Here is a 21821-nt window from a genome sequence, read left to right on the forward strand (position 1 = left end):
CCCCCCACAAAAGATCCTACATATCTAATCTATTGGATAAACAGACATCTGTTGTTTTGAATAGGTGTGCAAATCACAAATTCTGGAACTGTGTGATCCGGCTGCTATCCTGGCTTTTCAACATTTTCTTTTTCCTTTGTCATTGTCTGTATAACTACTATCAAAGCCCTGTCTTTCTTTCCTATCATTATTTCATCATAGCATGTGATTTCACAAGACCAGAGTTGGATATCAGTGGACCTTTAAACCCTGTCTAAGCTGCATTATAGAGCAAATAAAGTATTCAACATATTCAACATCGCTTCCTCCATGGGACATGGCAACATGCAGGACATTTTATCTTGTGTACAATCATTCCTTGTTGATACAAGTGGCACCTTTGCCCAAGACCAAGCTCTGGTAGCTGTTCTTTGTTCAGTAAGCATGTAGGCCCTATGTTGTCTACCTTCAAGAGTTGAACAGCAAAGTTAGAAATGTTTTTGCACTTCATCACAAAATTCTTACCATTTTTTTTTCTCTTTCCATAATATACACCTGTAGCTTATTAGCTATAAACAGTGCAAAGCCATCTGTCACTTTAATTTTTCATTCAATTTTCAAAGTTCATTCCTCTCCAATTCACCACATTGACTGTGTAGTGACAGGTTGCCAAAATAACACAGTGTTTGATGATGTGACAACCAAGGAAGTGCACTGGTTGTACACACAAGAGTAAGTATCACAAATAAGTATTGCTTGTCACATACCGTCGCTGGGGCGACAAGACCTCGTATCTACAAAATGTCAAATGTTCAGGAGAGCCAAAAAACATGGCGGCCAAAGCACTGTGGTGAATGGGATGGCCTTTCCTTTGACATGCCGTGGTGGCTTCATTTTTGGAGTAAGACAGGATTTGGACAGGACATCACTTAACCCATTATTTGATCATTAATCAAAAAAATTCATTTCTGCAAAATTGCAGATACAAGGTCTTGTCACCCCAGTGACGATATTTACCCTATCACATCTAACCACCCCACCCCCCCCCAAAAAAAGACAAAACAAAACGACAATGTTCACTCCAATGTACTTTGTTTGAGTAATCCTATTCAAAGCTATTGATAATGTGGGCAGCCCTTGTAGTTTTGTTCTATTAAAGGGTGGGTACAGTTCTGGTCGAGGCGAGGATTTAGCATTTAACGTTTTGCAAGATATTCAGAAACCACTCTGTGAGATGGCAAAGAGCATGCAATTCTAAGGGGTACCAATGAAATGTTTATTTGATGAAAATCGGTTTTGAAATGGCTGAGATATCCAAAAACAAGGTGAAACAAAGAGATCCTAATAAAGTTGTGGCCTGTCGCCTTTTGTTATTGTCACTTTTTTGGATATCTCAGCCATTTGAAAATCAATTTTCATCAAATAAACGTTGAATCCTTCTTAAAATTACATGCTCTTTCATATTTCATAAGAGGTTTCTCATTATCTCACTTAGGAGGAATGTTCAAAACATGAATCCCCACCTCAACCAGTACTGTACAGTCCCTTTAAAGAATACAAATGCATTGATTCCAAGTAGTGCCTAGAGAAGAGGAACAGGACATGCAGAACAAGTTGTGGCTTTGCTCTCTTTTCGTTCTGATCAGAACTGCTATTTTACCATGGTCATTTTGGCATTAAAGGAATAAAAACAAATTAAAACATAGTGATTAAAAATTCCATCAAAATTGGCCGTAAATAGAATAAATGAATACTTTTCCATTTCAAGGTTTCACTATATTGCGTAATGAGGATATTGACTGCAATAACATGTTGGAGATAGAAAAAAAATACAGAGGTAATGATGTCATCAACATCCAACTCACGATCTCCAGTGGTTTGTGCACACACACACACACACACACACATGTAAAAACAAATGGATATTTATTGAATATCTGTGTGCCGGGATACATCTAGGGCTGTGATGTCATCTCATCAATTTACATAAAATTTAATTACTGCTAGGTTTTCCTTTTTAAATACACCTTAAAATTAAAGGCATTATTTACCATTTGCAGATGAAACAAAGACTCCACTTCAAAATAGTTCAAAAATGTAAGTTAGGGATAGAAACAACCAATGTAAAAATGCTAATCATATAATTAAATATAAATACACAAAATGTGAAAAATAGTTACAAAATGATAATTTTTTTTTCCAGAATAAACCATCTACAGTTATGGTTTATCGAGAGAAATAGTGATATCTCCTTATATTTTAGGCCTTATTGCATTTTTTTTTTTTTGGTGGTGGTGGTGGTAGGATGTTTTGTGATACAACTTACCTATACATACTGTATATATATGCATCAAATGTGATAACTTGAGCATTTTTTAAATCAGTGCTCCCAGTTGTAAACATTGCATTGACCTGTTGAGGATGAGTCCCGAGTAAACTTGGGCAGGTGTCTATGGGAAATGTGTGTTGTAGCAAAATCAGTCCATCCTCAACTGGTTAAGATGCCCACAAACTATTTGATTGAATTTCTGTAATAATTAATGCCAATATAGTATCATTCTGTTTATTTGATTTTACTCTTTTTAGTGAAGCCAACTTATTAGTTTAAAATTGAATTTTACGGTATTAACTTATCCTGATAATGTTTGGGTTGGTTTTTTTTGCAGCTAAATTACAGGAAACAAAAATAGAATGGTTGGGTTCGTTCCAGAATCTGAAGGCTAGCAGTTGTCAGATGTTATGTATGAGCACTGTTTGTTCGCTTGTGCACACTTAGTTAGACTCAGGAGTTCGTAGCTGTGCACAGCTCCTGGGGAACAACAAATAATTTACTGTCGACAGTTTACGACTACCGAACATTGGTGTGAAATTTGCTTGGCTGGATTCAATGATCTGGACAACTTGATTGCGTATAATCATACTTGGCTCATAGTCCCATTATGCAGCTCAAACACAGCCGAAGAATCTCTGCGCTCCGTTAGGGTTGACTGTTACCACGGTGACCTGTAAGCATACACAGATTCACAGATGGGCAATTCTATTCTAACTGGCCACCACTTGTCAGTGAGTTGTATGTACCGGTATAGGCAGCTAGTTCAATAAAGATCGAAGTCTTCTTAATGCATCAGATGGATTTCAGTCTTTTAAAGGGGAATTCCAGACCATTTACAATTTAAAAGTTTGGTTTTGCTAGCAGAACTGTGAAAATTTGATCAAAATGGAATAGAATGTAGGAAAGTTATGAAATTGTGAAATTTAGCTAATTTTTTTCCGAGCAGTCTTGGAAGAGTTAGTTAAATAGGTAAATGACCAAGATGATTGTCATCACCTTACTATCATCTTATTGATCATGCACACACACACACACACACACACACACACACACACACACACAAAGAATTTACAAAAATTACCTATTTGAGATTGAGGTCTGTATGTTTCATTGACAGGACACAAGATTTGTGACACAGCTCTTGTATGTAAAATTGATTGCAGACAACAATTTGTTTGGAGACTCATTTGAGTATGTAGCATTCCAGTATGATTAGAAATTCACAACAGAAATGAGGTAATAAACATTTTGTGTGTGTGTGTGTGTGTGTGTGTGTGTGTGTGTGTGTGCATGTGTGTGGCAGTATAAAACCCCTCTTTTCAGTCATCCATTTATTCATTTACCTTCCATCTCCAATAGAGACATAAATTTGATATTATTTTACAGAAAATGAATGCATATTAACATGATGTACAAGGAACAAAAGTATGCGATATTATTAATAAGGAAGGTTACATTGGGCAGATTGCCTAAGAAGCAATGCTTGAAGCTGGGAGAGCACCTCCCTGCTTGAGAAGGGTGCTTTCCCCCCAAACTCTTGTGGTTGTAACACCAGATTTAGAAGCCAGATAAACCATTTCCAGGATTTACGTACATTGTATACTTACATAACCAATAGTGAGAGGAGGATGTTAATGAGGATTTCATGGTATTTTGTAGCACCCCTGCTATCAGGAGTCTACCATACTTTTTGCCAACCTCTGTTCTGTTTCCTGGATATTGCCCATAGATATATATTCTGGATTTGTTTGAGCTTACTCAGGGAGTAGACTGAGGGAGGTGGGAAGAGTAGGCCTACACCATGATGAAGACACATGCCAACAGCTCCAAGCAAGATAGCATCTCCAAACAACACTCTGCGGCTGCAAGTGGTGTGTGGTGTGAGGTTCAAACTGCCTGCAGTGAAACCGAAGAATTTTTTTGGGTTGAAATTCAAAACTTTCTCATTTCCTCCTGTGAAAGGGGAAATAATGTCATGAAAGTAGGCCTGCCTGTTTAGATTGGAGAGTCGAGTGTAAGATGAAACTCTTTTATTTTCTAGGCAGGCCACATGAATTCCTAATGCAATTGTTTGGTCTAGACATAAATAGAACTTTCTTTTGGAAATCATTATAAGCAAGTTGCATTTTCTCTCTTTTTTCTTTTTCTTTTTTTTACCAGTCTTGGGGATTTTATTACACATCACATCACCCATCTGAATAAAAAGTGTGTAGTACTTCCACTACTCTGTGATAACCATGTAAACTAAATATGCTTTGAATAGCTATATATTGTTTTTCAAGTGACTAAAAGTGTCAAGTAGGGGGTGATGAATTTTTTTTTTGATGAATAGATGTTATATATTAATACATATTTCATTATTTATCTATTAATGGCATTCTGCAAAACATGCTTTATTTGATAATGGAAACATATGAACCTTATGTTTCTCTTGTTCCAACTACCTAGTATGAAGTAAGTTCTAAAATGAAATCTTTTGCAAAATGATGATTTTTGCCAAAGCAGTTCAAAGTACACATTCTACTAATAAAGAATTAGGTCAAGGGAGAATGACTTTCATAATATGATTGATAGATTGTCGGCATTATTCTAAAGAACTTGATGAGAAAAATTGGGAAATTGCCATTTTGAATTTATGCTACCGGATAGAGAGACTGAGCATCTCATTTTTGTTTTTTATCTGCTAGCATTTAGATGGGGGAGGGTTGCTCATGCAATAATGCATTAAATATGGAAAACTAAGTTGTTTCAGATTTTGTTGTTTTCTACTGAAATATGTTTGAGACATGATGGTGTATCATCATAACAAAGAAAGAAATTAGGATGAAAGATTAATGCTTAAATTTCTTGTTCATTTTCATGAGGTGATGACAGCATTTGTAGTTGTAGTAATCACAACCGATATCTTTCCTTTCTGAGAAACATTAATTTTAAAATGCCATAACTCTTGGTATTTATTTAGTATATTGAAACCTCCACACCCTTGCCTTTGTTATTTTACTTTATATGTAAAAGCTGATTAACATGGACTTGGTTTTCTTTTTAAAGGAGAACTGCTGAAGGTTTAGAGTTGTTGCCAATGAAAAGAATATATAGTCAAACTAAAAGAGTGTCATTAAGTAGGAAAGATGAGGAGGTTGTAGAATTTTACAGCTTCATGTGTTTTCAATAATCAGTACTGTTGATCACAATCACATCTAAAGAGGAAATCTACCCCAAGATAGATAAACAGTTACAAAAAGAGAAAAGTATTTCCTACAGAATGATGTAAAAATGACAAAAATCGAATAAGAAATAAGGAAGACATTACAATTTCAAATTTTACATTTTTTCGGAAAACATTTCGTGACTAGTCCTTATGAATATTCAAAGCAGCAAGTTGACAATGCCATGCTCTCACAATTTCTTGTTAATTTCATAATACAGAAATGAAAAAAAACTCATATTTCAGATACATGTATAAACATAAAACTTGTCTTTAAACCACTCAAGATTAAAAAGAACAAAATGTTACCTCTGTTTTGTATAGAAACATGCATGCTTTTATTTGTATTTGCTAAGAATAAAATTGTTTCTGAATTTCATATATTACATACATGAAAAATTGTGTTTGTATGACATCATCAACTCATTCTTTTGAATATTCAGAAGGACTGGTCAAGAAATGTTCTCCGAAAAAATGTGAAATTTCAACATGTCATATCTTTCTTATTTTTATCTGATTTTTATCATTTTGTATCATCCTGTAGGGGATATTTTTCTCTTTCTTTTGAAGTTTATTTTTTTGGTGTGAATCTCCTCTTTAAGTATAAAATTATTCTGTTGTAATGATTTGCTTTCAAAGCCTTACAATCCTTGTGAAGGTTTGGACATGTGATAGAAAGCCTATGATTCATCTTTATGTGGCAAGGATTCAAGCACTTTTAATTCCCCATTTTGAAAAAAAAAATGTTGTCAAGATAGACATTAAAACAGTCTTCAATGATTAAATTGGTTTGATATTTTTTTAAATAAAATATGTGAACAAACCTATGAGGTGTTACCATCCTCTGTGCAAACATGTTTTTTATTCAAACACAGACGTACAGTGCCTTCTGTTATAGATGTTTTGAAAATATCAGTTTAGTATTGGAATTTGAATCAAATGAATTCACAAGCACTTCATGCCCTAAGGAGCCATCTTCTGCAACAACATTTTTACATCTTTGGAGAGTGAAAGTGAAATCAATCTCTATAAGGAATGACAGCCAGTTCGTATTTATCCAAGGGAAATCATTGTTTTCATTAACATTTTTTTCCAGAATACATATCCAAACAACATTCCAAGATCTCCTTGGAAGAGTACAAGGAAGTGACATTTGTCAGGTGCAATAATGTGTCAAATTGTCAATTGAATGTTCTCCAAGTAAAGATGGGGGGGGGGGGGGGGGCTGTGGTGCATCTTCTGTGTACTTTGTAAATTTATTAATTAGCACTACTTCACACATGTATGCATGCACCCACATGCCCATTTGCATATTACACACTATTCCAGATCTACCATACAGGATTTGTAGAAAGAAAGGAATGGTGCTGCATTGCATCAAATATGTGATATTTATTTAAAAGATGAAAAGAAGAGATTGTATTTATATTGTACGTGTTTGAATAGCGTCCAACAGATTTTAATGGTTGCACCAGATTTTTGACTTGTAACACATCTTATGCGGAGTGTTTTATTATTCTCATTTTATGTGTTCTAGATCCAACACAATTACTGGTAAAACACACAAAGTCAAACTCACAGCAGATCTCACTAGTTTCCTATGGATATGGTGCAGTTCAGTGGATCTTATCCCTTGTTAAAGGACAAGTCCACCTTCATATACATAAGGATTGAGAGAATGCAGCAATATTAGTAGAACACATCAGTGAAAGTTTGAGGAAAATCGGACAATCCGTTCAAAAGTACGAATTTTTTAAGTGTCTGTGCAGACACTGCTGGATGAGAAGACTACTACAGTGTATGATGTCACATGCGTACAACGATATAAGGAAAATGTAAAGAGAATTTCACAAAACTTTACTTTTTTAATAAAGTGCACATTTCTTTGACTTATTAATTATGTATATTTAGGGCAATAATATTGCCCCTGCCTTCTGAAAGAGAGAAGTCGAGTGTTCTTTTGTTATGCAAGAAAAATGGAAATATGTTGATTTTTCTTTATTCTTTCTTTATGTCGTTGTACTCATGTGACATCACAAGCTATATTAGTCTTTTCATGCAGCCTCGACTGAGCAAAAACTTCAAAAATTCATAACTTTTGAAAGGATTGTCCGATTTTCCTCAAACTCTCACTGATGTCTTCTACTATTATTGCTGCATTCACTCAATCCACATGTCTGTGAAGGTGAACTTGTCCTTTAATCATGAGCTTAGGGGTGGGGTAGGGCTCCTTCTGCTCCTTGGCACAGGTTCGGAATGCAATTTGAGATCTATCTTTGACTGTTTGCTCAGAGATCAGCCTCCTGGGGTGCAGTGTTTGATAAAGTGCAGGATGTTTTGTTCTATAGCCATTGAGCCATGTTCTAAGAAGAGAGACATAAACCCAGAAACCCAGAAACATGAGATTGCTATGGCTGCAATTATCATCATTCCCATGATTAAACACGTTTCAATACCCACTATCCAAACTGTTTGCAAAGGCCTTTCAGATCAAATTTCTTGAGTTGTTGCATTTATCATTGCTATTTTGAGTCCAGAGGGAGACCTTACTGCGTAGCTCCATTGCAAAGTTAATACTTAACCCATTTTGCAATAAAACTCTTCCAATTTTCATTAACCCCATATACCCAGAGACAACATTTCTATGGTTTGGTGTTTTACCTTTCAATTTAAAGGGATGGTACTGTTTTGGTTGAGATGGGGCCTGAGATAGGGTTTCAAGTTTCCAACTTTTTTTTCAAAGGGAATGACAGTTTTGTTTGAGACCTAACTTCAGGTTTCTAACATTTTTTTGGTGAGATGATGAGAAACCTCTTTTGAAATATGAAAGAGCATACGATTCTAAGAGGAATTCAAATCTTATATGATGAAAATCGATTTAGAAATGGCTGAGATATTCAAAAACAAAGTGAAACAAAGAAATCCTAATATTTTAAGTTGGGTCCCACCTTTTATTAGGATCACTTTGTTTTGCATATCTCAGCCATTTCATAACCAATTTTCATCAAATAAATTTGAATTCCTCTTAGAATTTGGACTATTAGGTTATTGAAGGTTAGAAGAGTTTTATTGCAAAACTGGCTTAAATATCACTTTGTAACATTTTAAGTGAGTCTTTCATTAAGGTAGACCAAAGTAAAACCTTTCCAGTGATACCTCACGTGATGTATAACAAGGAATATTCTTGAAAGTTATGATGAAGAATGTCGCAAATTTTCTCCTAATATTCTTTGTATTTGTTTAAGCAGCTTAAATTTCAAATATCTTAAATAAGCAAAAATTGAGTTAACTCATTTTGTGTTCAAACTCAATTTGTTTTTGACAAACTTAATCATCTCGGGTTTGTATACAACTTCCACTTTACTGCCTAGGTTGTTTGTACTACGAGATGTACGAGACCTCAAGTTGATTTAACATTAATGTTTATTTTGATGAGACCTTGGAGAGGAAAGACAGTTTGAAAATGATGTGATTTTCAGCCAGGGAAATATCATAATAGAAATGGGAGATATTCTTGTCATTTGTTTCTCTCTCAACTAAAGTAGTCTCAAATCTAAGTCTTTTATGTTTGCTTGTGTTTGTTGGATGTTTTTTATACTTGTCTGCAGTGAAGGCCAGTGTGATGTATTTTGAAGTAAAAACCTAATCCATATGTATGTAAACTTAAAGGTAGGGAATCCCATTTGCATGCCTTAAATGAAGAGTTGTATAAATGCAGTGGTATGGTGAAGAGAGTATCATTTTAGAAACTCCCATAAAGTATTGAAAGTGGAAGGTAACATTTAGTACACTTTTTTGACCGTTAGATTTTGAATTGAATTTTTTTCGGGGCTCACCGTAAGTTCCAGGACATTGCTAGGCTACCTTTGCAGACCCATGCACTGCATGTGTGTCCATCATGTATATTTTGTGAAGAAAGTTCATCAAAACTTACAAACATTTCTATACATTCTTGCCACACACTCTATATGTTATTACATCAGCTCTTATACTTTTAGATTTGTGTTTATAGATAAAAAATACAGAAGACTGCAACAAAAAGGCTTAAGTGTGGCTGACACACAGAACTACTGAGTAGTTGAGTTTTGTGCATTATTCAAATTGTAGATAACTGTTGACTTCCAAATTTCTCAGCAGTGGCCTAAACAAGTCCCCTGAGGTTCATATTTAATGTTTTGCTGCATTTTGGGAGGTCTGTAAAAGGTATTCCCTACCTTTAACATGATGGATTTTAATCCAGCAGAGCACTTGAAATGAGAATGGAGTTATCCAGCAGAACAGTAGTAATGGGAATTAAATTTTGACATAGAATAGTAAAGCTATGTGATTATAAAGTTTCAGATATTTTCACATCAACATATTTGATGAGTTGATGATACCATCCAATACAGTTAACCTATTATTGTGTGAAGAATGATATTATAGAAATCAAGTTGTTGTTTTTTTGTTGTTGTGTATAATGGTGTAGCAGCTACATACCCTACTTTGCTTTAAAAGTCATCTCACTCTGAAATTCTTCTTGCTTATTTCAACTCCACACTTATTTCATGCCAAGGTTATATAAGTTATTCCTTTCTGCCTGTTCAAATGAGGAAATGATAAGGTTTTTGTATTGACTCATCAGCAGGAGAACTATGGGGAATATCATACAAAGTTTTCTTTAATGATGATGTTGCCCTTTTCAATGGCCCACAGTCTATTGGCAGTGATAATAATATACATCAAAGAAAGATTGTTGGATGGAAGGTTGTATTGAATCATTGGTGTTTTAAAGGGATGGTATTGTTTTGGTTGAGATGAGGAATCAGCTTGAACTTTTTGCAAGATAATTATGAAACCACTTGATATAAAATGTTAAAGAGCATCCCATTCTAAGAGGAATTCATAGTTTGCTTGATGAAAATTGGATTTGAAATAGGGCCTAGCTGAGATATCCTAAAACAAAGTAAAACAAAGTGATCCTAATAAAAGGTCATGGGTCCACCTTTTATTAGGATTGCATTGTTTTGAATTTCTCAGTCATTTCAAAACCAATTTTCATCAAATGAACTTTGAATTCCTCTTAGAAATGTATGCTCATTCATATTTCACTAGAGGTTTCTCCATTATCTCTCAAAAAAGTTGGAAACCTGAAGCTCCATCTCAAACGAAACTATACCATCCCTTTACAGTATCTTATCTATAAGGATCAGATGGCAAATTACCAGTAATTAATGGCCTGTTAAAAATGAATTAGTTCCATGATAACAAGATTTCAAATGCTTTTGCATGAAGATATACAGTTTTGGACTACTGCTCAGTGATCAAGTTTGTCCTGTAGAAATCAACAATGTGCAATGATTACTCAAATAAATTTCTTGTCTAAGCTGTCACCAGTAGGCAAGAATTCTCTTTGTGTTGTGCTTGTAAACAGCAACCATATCAGCTGTGACTGCTTGTTTGTGTTTTCAGAAACTGGGGGGGGGGGGGTATCTAAGTGGTCAGACTTTACTATCAGATGCTTATCAGCTGTGTACATCTGCTCTTTTACTCCCCAATTCTTACTTTCTATTTTTCAGGAGCTGTGAGGGGAAGTAAGCGCAAGAGTGACCTCTGGGTCGCTGGAAATCCATCTGCTATCAGGAAGTGGATTCTTGGACATTGGCTTGCTGCCAGGGATCCTTCTGGTCCCATTCAGCTGATTGTGTTGAGCTTGAGAGCTGCCAAGGGGAGGTGGAGCACATACAAACACAGGACACCTACACACACCCATACACTTCGCTGCCTGGCTCGTGTGCACACACATGCACAGGGTGCACACACACAACAATACACACACATACAAAACACGCACATACACATACACATGCAGGCTTTCGTGTGCGCATGCAATTCATATTCAATTTTCGTCATTGGAGGGCGCAAAGAGCTTGGCAATTGGAAGAAGAGTCGATTTGAAGTGGGCGGAGTCTTGTGCAACTTTTTGCAGCTGGGTGTCGTCTCCTGGAGCAGGACTGGTCCACTGGATGTTTCCCCCGAAAACTCTCAGACAAAATGGGTGAGACTGGTGTAGTTCCTGGCCTAGGGATAATCCTGCTACTCATTTTGATGACCTCTATCCAGCTGGTGGCTGGAATTGAAGGTAAGATGGTAACAACATTAAATTTACAATTTGCAGATGAAACAATAACTCAGCTATAGTGCTTCAAAATGTTACCCTGCACCTCAAAACAAACAAAAAGTCGCCAGACATGAATTTTTAGTTAAGACCATATTCTGAAAGGGCAGACTTTAAGCTTTAAAATGATGTATAACTCAAATCAAATGGACTAAATAATCTTATCTAAATATTGGAAAGAAAGCACAAACTCGGGAAAAGTGTGAACTGAGAAAAGAGGCTCTGAAGTACAATGTCTATTCAAGCGCTTAATCTTTACCAAACCGTGCTGGCTGTGCGATGAAAGGGACAAAAAACAGGAAGTAAACCACCAGAGTAACAACAATGAAGGGATTATTAGATTAAATTGAAATTAAGCATGCCTCATTAACACATTCTGTCCATAATTAATGCCAACTTTCAAAGCAGAAGCACTATCCTTTCAAAAGTTATTAGAGTTGAAAGTGAAGAGTGTGGACAAGGTTTTTCAGAAATGAAAAAGGGATTCTAAAGACACACCAAATCACACTATTCTACCAAAAATGTTTGAGATAAACTGCTAAAAAAACACACTTTCCTGCTGGTTTTATGATACCAAATTTTAGCATAATGTAACAGAAGACCCGCTCTTTCAGAAAATATGAAAAAGTCAAGTTCGGCTAGATTGACCCATTTCACTTATTTTCAGTCCTCACGCAAAATCAGTGTGTGCGACTTTATGTTCGTTTTGAGGTGCACGGTCACAAATGGTTCTAAAATGTGAGTTTGGGATAGAAAAAAAAAGCACCCCAAAAATGTCAAAGGTATTGTTTACTGTTGGAAGTAGTGATTTTAAAAAATGTTTGAGTTATTACAATTGTATTTATTCATATGTGTAGGTCAGTTGCCTCACAAAACATCCTACCATATTAAACAATTTTGAAATAAAGCTTAAAATATAAGGAGATATTACTCTCTTTCAAATATTTCACACCTGTTGATGGTTTAGTCTAGAATAGTTTTTATTTGATATAACTATTGTTCACATTTTGTATATTTAACATAACATTAATTGTACTGATTCATATTTTTACATTGGTTGTTTCTATCACTAACTCACATCTTAGCACTATTTTGAAGCACTAAAGCTGGGTTTTTGTTTCATCTGCAAATGGTAAATAGGCATAATGCCATTTGCAGATGAAACAAAAATTCAGTTATAGTGCTTCAAAAGGGTTCTAAAATGTGAGTTAGGGATAGAAAAAGATTTAAAAATGTAAATCGGTATAATCAATGTGTTGCTAAATAAAAATATGCAAAATGTGAACAATATAGTAATTCTAAAATTGTTTTTAGAATGAACCATCTATAGTTATGTTTTATTGAGAAAAACAGTGATTTATATGTCCATATGAATAGGCTTCATTGTGAAATTTTTATATGGTAGGATGCTTTATGATACAACTGACCTACACAATGTGCATAAAATGTGATACCTCGAATATTTTCAAATCACTGCTCCCAATGGTAAACAATAGAGGCATTTACTTTGAAAGCAATACAAAACAAAACAAAACAAAAGCCACAATGGGATAGAAAAAACTTGCCTCTATGCAAAATTTACCTGTGTCTTTGAGTATATAGTGGGCAGGCAAGAGTGGTTGTGTCAATGGTGAATGTCAGGTGACAAAAAAAGCGAAACACGGCTGTGTTTATCTAAAAATTTTCTGAGGCAGAATCACGATCCTAATGCGTTTGAGCCATTTTAGGCTGTTAGGGAAATGCAACCTTGTTTTGAAATGCATTTAGAAACACCGATTTGAAATGGCATTAAAACGGCGTTTTGAAACGCGTTTGAGACCACGATTGGGTTTCTGCAGGTAGATAAATGCAGTACCATTTTGAAATGCATTTATATCTCAAAGTCAACTCCCAGCTGTTACTGGTTGTGTTTTTGTACCCATTATTTGTGTGAATAATGAGGCATGTTTGGTGGTACACAGCTGACCTGTACTTCCCAGTCGGATGGCGCAAAGCAGCTGCGCTTTAACACTTGAATCGTGATTGTATGATGGTTGAATAAACGCTGCATCCTGAGAATCGCGTTTCCAACCATGTTTGCAAACACCGTTCCAAATGCATTTTGAAACGCTATTCTCTCTCACAAATTAGATAAATGCAGCCTATAAAATGGGCGAACCTGGAAGAGAGCAAAAGTTAACAGCTGAGCCTCATCTCAACCAATACTATACCATCCCTTCAATTTGATATAAGCTATAACTTCAGTTGCAGGATGTTCGATGGTATGTTTTCTGGTAATTTAGGAGGATAGAAATAAATAAATACATGTGAAATTAGGAAATTTGATTCCCAGCTTTTGCTTTCACAATGGAAGTCAAATGATGAAGGCAATATTTCCTGCTATGGTTAGAAACGAATTGAAAAATATTTCCTATGCGAGAGAATTAAAGCTCAATTATGGTACTCAGCAAGGACTCAAAATTCATCTTCCACCACTTGGAATTTGCTTGCAACACTCAAAATTTATCTTGTACTACTTGGAATTTGCTTGCAATATACCGGAAAGCTCTACTAAGATACCTGTATGGCTGTTGTGAATTGCTGCGATGTTGACTTTTCTATTTATTTATTTTTTTTTTTAGATCAAATGTAAAATATCATGTAGCACCCATGATCAGGTAAGCGATGAGACTGAGTACTTCCTGTGAACCTTTTTGGTTAATATTTTGCATTTTTTGCCAGTACCCATGTCGTGGAGAGACTCATACGTATTCATAAGTTTGTCAGGAAACACGAGAGTGTATGAGATCTGATGCCATACAATGCTACACCATTATATTGTATATCTGGACATTGTGTCTGAATGCTCTTGTATCCATATATATCAAATGTCAATTGATGAATATTTGCTACAATAACTTGCTGTGTCTGAAAACGCTTTCCGTGACTGCATGAGAAATAGGCAACATCCCAGTTGAGGGCAGGCTGCAGTCGAATTGCCCTATTTTGCACCCTACACAGTGCCATGATCAAAATTGCGGTGAGAATTGGTTTCACACGATCATATGACAAGGATCTGCCAAGTGAGATCCTTTGAAAGAGGTTACAATTTCTCAGAAATAGGAATTTTATATCATTTTTTTTACTTCTCTCCTGAAGTAGAGAAGTACTTTTAGAATTAATTAGAATTAATAGAGAAGTACTTCCTTAAAGATATTGGACTGACAAGTTTATTTCAAAGTGTACAAAACTAGCTAAACACTTATTTACCAGCATTACAACTTGAAACAGGAATATCTACTGGTTATAGAATTTGATAGGAATGATGGAAATAACTAAGACTAACAAGGATTTTGATGAAAATTAAATATCAAAGGTCGTCATTCAATGGCCAGGCATGTCGGTTCCTGCAATTACTTCACTCACTCAGATTAAGATTACCTAGGTACGGTACCTAAACCAAGAACTGAATACTGTATACGCCGTTATTTTCGCGAGGGTTTTATTTTCGCGAATTTCGCGAGCTTCAGGCTGATCGCGAAATTAAAGACACACGAAAATATTACCCCGTCATACCTTATGTGCAAATTTATGACAAAATGCATCCAACACCGGCCGGACCAGAACGCGGCTGTTATACCGGCCAGTACGTACACATACTATGTACCAGTACGTACGCTACGGTGCGACCGATTGTGGAAGTGCAGTACAATGCTAAACATACATTAAAATGTGCAACCTCTGTGCTACGTTACCCTTCGCGAACGAACACCGACTTGACGTGGTTGGGTGAGGCCTAGGGATGCATGTAGCCCTACCAGACGCCGTGTGCGCAGGGCCGTGTATGCTTAGGATACATGTTAGCCCGAGCAGATGCCATGCGCTAACGCGACACCCCTGTACAGCGACAGGGACGTGTATGATGATACGATGCATGTAAAACTTTCGCTAGCGCAGTTCTGAAACTTTGTCGTCTATCTATTTGTTGCAACATTTGGTAGGTACTGAGTACTTGTGATGAATGTGAATGCCATGTGTGAGTGTCTTGCTGCAAGGTCCCATAATTGTTTCATTTTATAAATCTTCTCCTGCGTCTTTTCTATCTTCATGTTTGGGAAGTCACAATGCAAATGGAAAATCGTTATGAGTACGTTGGCAAGTGTTTGAACGTGTTTCTCGAGACCCTACTACTACTGGTATCGCGAATTTAACAACATGCGAAAATACCACTGATACCGTGATTCGCGAAAATATCTGTCCGCGAAAATATTGGCATATACAGTATTTGAAAAGATCATTTAATATATGCCGAGGAGTACAATGATCTTCCTTTGGATATAAAGATTTCTCCCCAGTGTCGTTATGCTCAAATCTGAAATAAGTATGGTGTAAGGTTGTTACCCTGTCATTTCAATTTTTATTTGTAAATTAGAAATAATTGTAATTTTTTTTAATCATTACAGGTAATACAGGCTATAATTTGTTTTATTATTCCCAATATGTTCATGAATATACCAGTATCAGATTTGAATACATTATGAAGGAAGAGGCACCAAACTGGACTTATTGCAATCAATGGGCTCTTTAGTTGGAAAAAAAAAATAGAATTGATCGTGAGTCAGTTGATACATGCAGTGAGGCTAGGTAGTGTAAACTGAGACTCCATGTAGTCTATAACTTGTATTGTAAGCAAAAAACTTGAAATCATTGCACATTAATATGTTTGTCGCTAAGTGCACATCTCAAAGTGTGAATTAAGTGTCTCTAGAGTCTAGTTAAGTAGAGGGCCCTTGAAGCACTTCACCACGGTGAATGAGATTATCTTTTTTAAAGGGGAAGGCTAGTAACTGATCAGTGGGAATCAGTGGAAATGCTGGGAGATGATTGTTCAAATCCTTGTGGAATTCAGTTAAGAGTACATTATATATCTATTGTTGTGTGAAAATTATTTGCTTCAGAACGGTCTCATATTCAAGTAATGTGCAGTTTAATGCTTCCAGGTTAGCGTCCCTGGTCAGTGACGGGGCATTAATCTGCACATTACTTGAATATGAGACCGTTCTGAAGCAAATCATTTTCACACAACAATAGATATACGATGAACTCTTGAATGAATCCCATAAGGATTGGAACAATCATCTCCCAGCATTTCCACTGATTCCCACTGATCAGTTACTAGCCTTCCCCTTTAACTATATTTGCAGACACTTATTGAGATGCAGTCAGCCCAGACATGTTTATCCTGGCAGAAGAAGTACCACTGACCCAGTATTGACCTGTCACTTTCAGTTTCTTTTCAAAAAATAGAAGCACATCTCATTTAATTCACATTTTATAGCCATTACTTCAAATGACTGCATACAATTAAACCAAATGGAAGGTAAAGCCAGAAATGGCATTCTTCTGTGTAATTTTAGTGATCTTTTGTTACTCCTCCCTGCTATTTCATGCTACTGATTATTCATTTATCTCTATCCTTCAGCTAAGATGCCAAAATTATCCATCTTGATTATTAAAAGAAAAAAAAATCATTATAATTAGGCTTGTCTGGTGTGTGCGTGACTTTCATACGATATTGACTCAATTTTAAAGGAATGTTATAGTCTGGGTTGAGATGGAGCTTCAGGTTTTCAACCCTTTTCATGATAACTCAGGTATGAGTTCCTTCAATTTGTTTCCCTGTAGAAAAGGAAATTTGTACAAGTCGAAAAAAAGGAACCAGTGGGACTCGAACCTGTCGTCTAGATGACAGTAGATGACAGGTTCAAGTCCCACTGGTTCTTTTTTTCTGACATGTTTGTTAAGTTATAGATCAGCAGTTTAGATCTTAACAAATTTCATTTGTAGAGGGAGACAAATTGAAGAAACCCATACCTGAACCTTCACTCATCTGAATAATATTTTGATTTCATTTAATGAGAAACCTCTTATGAAATATGAAAAGAGCATATAATTCTTAGAGGAATTCAAATTTTATTTGATGAAAATTGGTTTTGAAATGACTGAGATATCTAAAACAGTGTGAAGACCAATCTGGTTAATTAGGATTGTTTTGTTTTACTTTGTCTGTGGACATCTCACCCATTTCAGAACTGGTTTTCATCAAATAAACTTGAAATCATCTTGCAGTTGCACGCTCTTTAACAAATGTGACCGTGCACCACAAAACGAACAAAAAGTCGCACACACTGATTTTGTGTGAGGACTGAAAAAAGGTGAAATGGGTCAACCTAGCCGATCTTGATTTTTTCATATTTTCTGAAAGAACAAGTCTTCTTCTACCTTATGCTAAAATTTGGGATCGTATAATGGGCAGGAAAGTGTGTATTTTAGCTGTTTATCTCGAACAATTTTTGGTATAATAGTGTGATTAGGTGTGTCTTTCAAGTCCCCTTTTCATTTTCTTAAAAACCTTGTACACACTCTTTACTTCCAACTCTAATAACTTTTGATAGGATGATGGTACTGCTTTGAAAGTTGGCATTAATTATGGACAGAATGTGTTGATACTGCACTCTCAATTTCAGTTTAATCTGATAATCCCTTCATTGTTGTTGCTTCGATGGTTCACATCCTGTTTTTTGTCCCATTCATCACAAAGGCAGGACGGCTTGGTAAAGATTAAGCGCTTGAATAGACACTGTACTTCAGAGCCTCTTTTCTCAGTTCACACTTTCCAGAGTGTGTCCTTTCTTTCCAATATTTAGATAGGTTAGGAGTGCCCATTTGATTTGAGTTATATATCATTTTAAAGCTTAAAGTGTGCTCTTTCAGAATGTGCTCTTAACTCAAATTTCATGTCAGGCGACTTTTGTTTGTTTTGTGATGCAGGGTCACATGATAAAGTGGTTTTTAAGTACCGGTATCTCACAAAAAGTTACAAGCTGAATCCTCATCTCAACCAATACTATACCTTCCCCCATTTCTGACAGTTTTTCTTCGGTACAATTCAGGAACAGTTCGCCTAGGCATTTCCTAAAACTATGTTTTGTTTTATTGTAAAAAAAAAGAGCTGCATTGATTTCACTTGTATATCTTATGCAAATGTCATATTGTACTTTATACTTTTGTTGGAAATAAAATGAAATGAATGAAAAAAAGACAAGAGAAAATGTGAGCCAAAGAAAAGATTGAATGTCAGTAAACAGTAAAGGGAGTGAAATAGTCAGGATGGAAGATTAAATGTTATGAGCTATTTTTTTCTTTTGTGTGTGTGTGTGTGTGTGTGTGTGTGTGTGTGTGTGTGTGTGTGTGTGTGTGTATGTGTGTGTGTGCATGTGTGTGTGCATGTGTGTGTGTGTGAAATTTGGCTGGGATGTTATTTTCCAGCTAGTACTTCAGCTGTCAGATCATGTGGGAACATGGAGTAGTTATATAAACAAAAATGAATAGGGAGAATGATTTAGTATTGCAAGGAGGATTAAGGATCAACCCAGGCAAAGGTCAAAGTCTTGAAACTTGTTCTGAGGATTACATTTTCAGTGGAATTTAGTGATTGCTACAGAAGGCAGCAGAGTTTTAGTCTACACATGGCAATGTGATCTGCCGTAAGTTTGCCAGCTGCTTTCAGGGCTTCACAATAACTTTGTTTTCTGGTTTCCCCATTTTCAAATTTAACATTTTGGCCACCCCAAAAAATAGATAAAATGGCCCAAAAGAAAAGAAAAACAAATCCTTTTTGTCTCTTTGTTGTGTGTGTATACAACTTGTAGGTCAACATGTATATTACAACTTCATTATTGTCTATATCGTCTCATTTCATTTTGAATCATTGTTATAAACGCAGGCCTAATGAACTGGTATCTGTGATTTTCGTGAATATGAGTTGCCCAATTGGGCCACTAAAAGTTAACTGTATTGAAAGTTTGATGGCCCAACACAAATTCTTAGTGGTCCAAGGCCACCAGATCAGCACTGGTATTGAGTCCTGCCCGCAGACACTGGTAGAAATGTGATGCTCGTGGCTCACAGATGGGGGAAGATGTTAATCAGTGGTATAATCTCCTCCTCACACAAATGTCATGCAGTGTCTAGACTCTTCTCAGATTAACCTTTTTTTCCCCCTTATTTGTACTATTATTATATAGCAGTGCCAGTTGTTTAACTATGTTTAACTCACATCCAATCTTTTTTCTTCTTTGTATAACCAGGAGAAATATTTCCCTTGAATGTTACTTACGAAGTGGGGACTGATGTGGAGGTGACATGCACCCTGCATGCCGGCAGCGTCTCTCCTGTAACTGCCCAAGACATTGAGTGGTACAAGGGAGAGAACCTCATCCCATCTCAAACCTACCAGATGGTCACCAATGTGGTAAGAGAGGACACCCTTAACATTCTCCTGTAAATGTTAGCATCGATGCCCTCATGTTATTGACTTAGAATTTTCTCTTCTATTGGTCTGTGAGTTTAATGCTTTGTTTAGTCTGTAATCAAAACAAGATAGAATGCTACTTTGTCAAGGGTTGTTAGTCCAGATTGTCTCTCCTCTCCGTTCATTGCAGACTGGAAAGAAACCCAACATCATCTGTTTATTATCACAAACAATCTTAGCCATTGTCAAATGTTCAATCATAAATATAGCCTGTAAAAGAAAAAAAATAGTCATGTTTAAGCAGTGAAACAGTTCAAAAGCAGGAATGAGAATGGCAAAAGTAGAAATGTTTTTCCCATTTTCCTAGGATTTTGATTTTAAAAATCATTTTCTTGTTATTGCTGTGTGGACTAGTATGGTCATGCACTAGGATGATTTTTTGAAGTTCACAAGAACTTTGCTTGTTTGATTTCCGAATTTCCAAGTGAATCGATACGTGAGTAAGCTAGACAGTTTATATTTTGTGATTTCCACTCATCATGTGAATTATTGTTTTAGAGCATCAACCTAGCAAAGACTGTGCCACTGTACACTGGAAGAATTTCGGAAGTGGTAATAGGTGTGACGTGTTCATGAGTGGGTGTGTCCATCATATAACAAATGAAAACAAAGTCTTTGCTGGGCGGCAATACCCTTGAAGATTGACTTCACACATCTGGGGGGTGTTTCATGAAACTTTTTGTCGGTGATTTACACCGACAACTGTTAAAAGCTACTGAAATCCTTGCATCTGATTGGCTGATAGCAAATTTGTCGGTGAAAACCTCCGACGAACTCGTTGATGAAACGCCCCCCAGATTCTCAAAGAGATTGCATGGGGGAGGTCATGACAATGGGGTATCCACACAAACACCAACTCCGAAGCAATAAATTATGACAGGTTCATATTTAAAAAGTGTTAGGGGTACAGAGTGGGAGATTTTCTCCGTGAAATATGTTCATTTCTTGCAATGTTTCTCTACTGCAGAAATCCAGAATTAGCTTGCGCAATGCCTCCCTCAGTGATACGGCCATGTACTTTTGCGCTCTGCAGGGAGATATGCCGTCAGATTTTCTTGGAACCTATATTCAGATCGGATGTAAGTATTATTTTTGAACAGTATGATGTACATGTAGGCCTATTCGTTTCTTTTTTTTTTTCTTTTTTTTTGAGAACTGGCTGTTGTACTTAGGAAATTCCATCTCTTTGCTGGGAGATCTACTGCTTTGAGATCATTTTTTCAAACTCTTCCACTCTCCTGCTTGAGGTTTAATTTCCCTTGCACTAGCTACATGTATGTGTCTCCTGCTTATGGCATACATGCTGTAAGTCTTTCGCTCAAAATTTTGCTTTGTCCTGCTGAACTATGATTTTGTCATATTATGTTTAAAATACGGTGAAGTTTTATAGCACCAGAGAGCTAGCTTCCAGAACTCTTGATTAGGCCCTGGACCCTGGCATGGCTGCAAGGGATTCTGTGCTTTGCAGTCATGATAGCATGCATATCATCGTGTGTGTGATCAGAGTCTCCAGTTGCTAGAGTTCCAGGCGGGAGAATCTCACGTTCAATAGGTAGTTGGGGTCTCTGTGTTCTCTTTGCTGCAGTATATCATCTGTTATGATAGATATACTTGGTGAATTGAGCTATTTTACTCAGATACAAGTTGTCTCAGACTTTGCCCCAATACTATTCTGTGGTGGAGAATGGTACTAGATTTGTTTTCCTAGCTGTTATCATAAGTGAGGCTGTTGTAGGGAAGATGTTCTAATTCATTGCTCTTGAACCTACTCTTGATTTCCTGTTTCGTGGAATAG

At 36.3% G+C, this 21821-nt stretch overlaps 1 protein-coding gene across 1 annotated transcript in view; it reads left to right on the top strand.

Annotated features, from left to right (window-relative positions):
• The window catches only part of LOC139740392 (interleukin-6 receptor subunit beta-like), a 46403-nt gene that overhangs the window by 20458 nt on the left and 4124 nt on the right, over positions 1-21821 (top strand). Inside the window, exons 2-4 of the mRNA XM_071651021.1 lie at positions 11075-11637; positions 19803-19966; positions 20994-21105. Of these exons, the coding sequence (XP_071507122.1) occupies positions 11550-11637; positions 19803-19966; positions 20994-21105 (364 nt within the window). The 5' untranslated portion in view covers positions 11075-11549. The remainder of the gene's footprint in view (positions 1-11074; positions 11638-19802; positions 19967-20993; positions 21106-21821) is intronic.

The sequence above is a fragment of the Diadema antillarum genome, unplaced genomic scaffold (assembly GCF_040938485.1).
Source record: "Diadema antillarum isolate AM-2024a unplaced genomic scaffold, OU_Dant_1.0 scf00000003, whole genome shotgun sequence".
Lineage (NCBI taxonomy): Eukaryota > Metazoa > Echinodermata > Echinoidea > Diadematoida > Diadematidae > Diadema > Diadema antillarum.